General features: G+C 63.3%; 1 protein-coding gene across 1 annotated transcript in view; it reads left to right on the forward strand.

The window, feature by feature from the left end:
* Positions 1-224, forward strand: part of LOC104625511 (FERM domain-containing protein 6-like) — a 1,232-nt gene extending 1,008 nt beyond the window's left edge. The window contains exon 3 of the mRNA XM_010293155.1: positions 12-224. Coding sequence (XP_010291457.1) covers positions 12-224 — 213 coding nt within the window. The remainder of the gene's footprint in view (positions 1-11) is intronic.
* The last annotated feature ends 16 nt before the right edge of the window (positions 225-240 follow it).

Consider the following 240-nt stretch of genomic DNA (forward strand, 5'->3'; position numbering starts at 1 on the left):
GGCGCTCCCAGAGGGCCTTCTTGCAGTTGGCCAGCCTCTGCCAGGACACGGCCCAGAGCTACACCTTCGGCTGCGCCCACGGGCTGGAGGAGGACGGGCTCTACTGCAACGGCTGCTTGGCCCAGCAGTGCATCAACATGCAGGAGACCTTCCCCGTCAAAAGAACCAGCAAATACTTCTCGTTGGATCTCACCCACGACGAAGTCCCCGAGTTCGTCGTCTGAACGCCGCGGGGGGCAG

The sequence above is a fragment of the Phaethon lepturus genome, unplaced genomic scaffold, assembly GCF_000687285.1.
Source record: "Phaethon lepturus isolate BGI_N335 unplaced genomic scaffold, ASM68728v1 scaffold27198, whole genome shotgun sequence".
In the NCBI taxonomy this organism is placed as follows: domain Eukaryota; kingdom Metazoa; phylum Chordata; class Aves; order Phaethontiformes; family Phaethontidae; genus Phaethon; species Phaethon lepturus.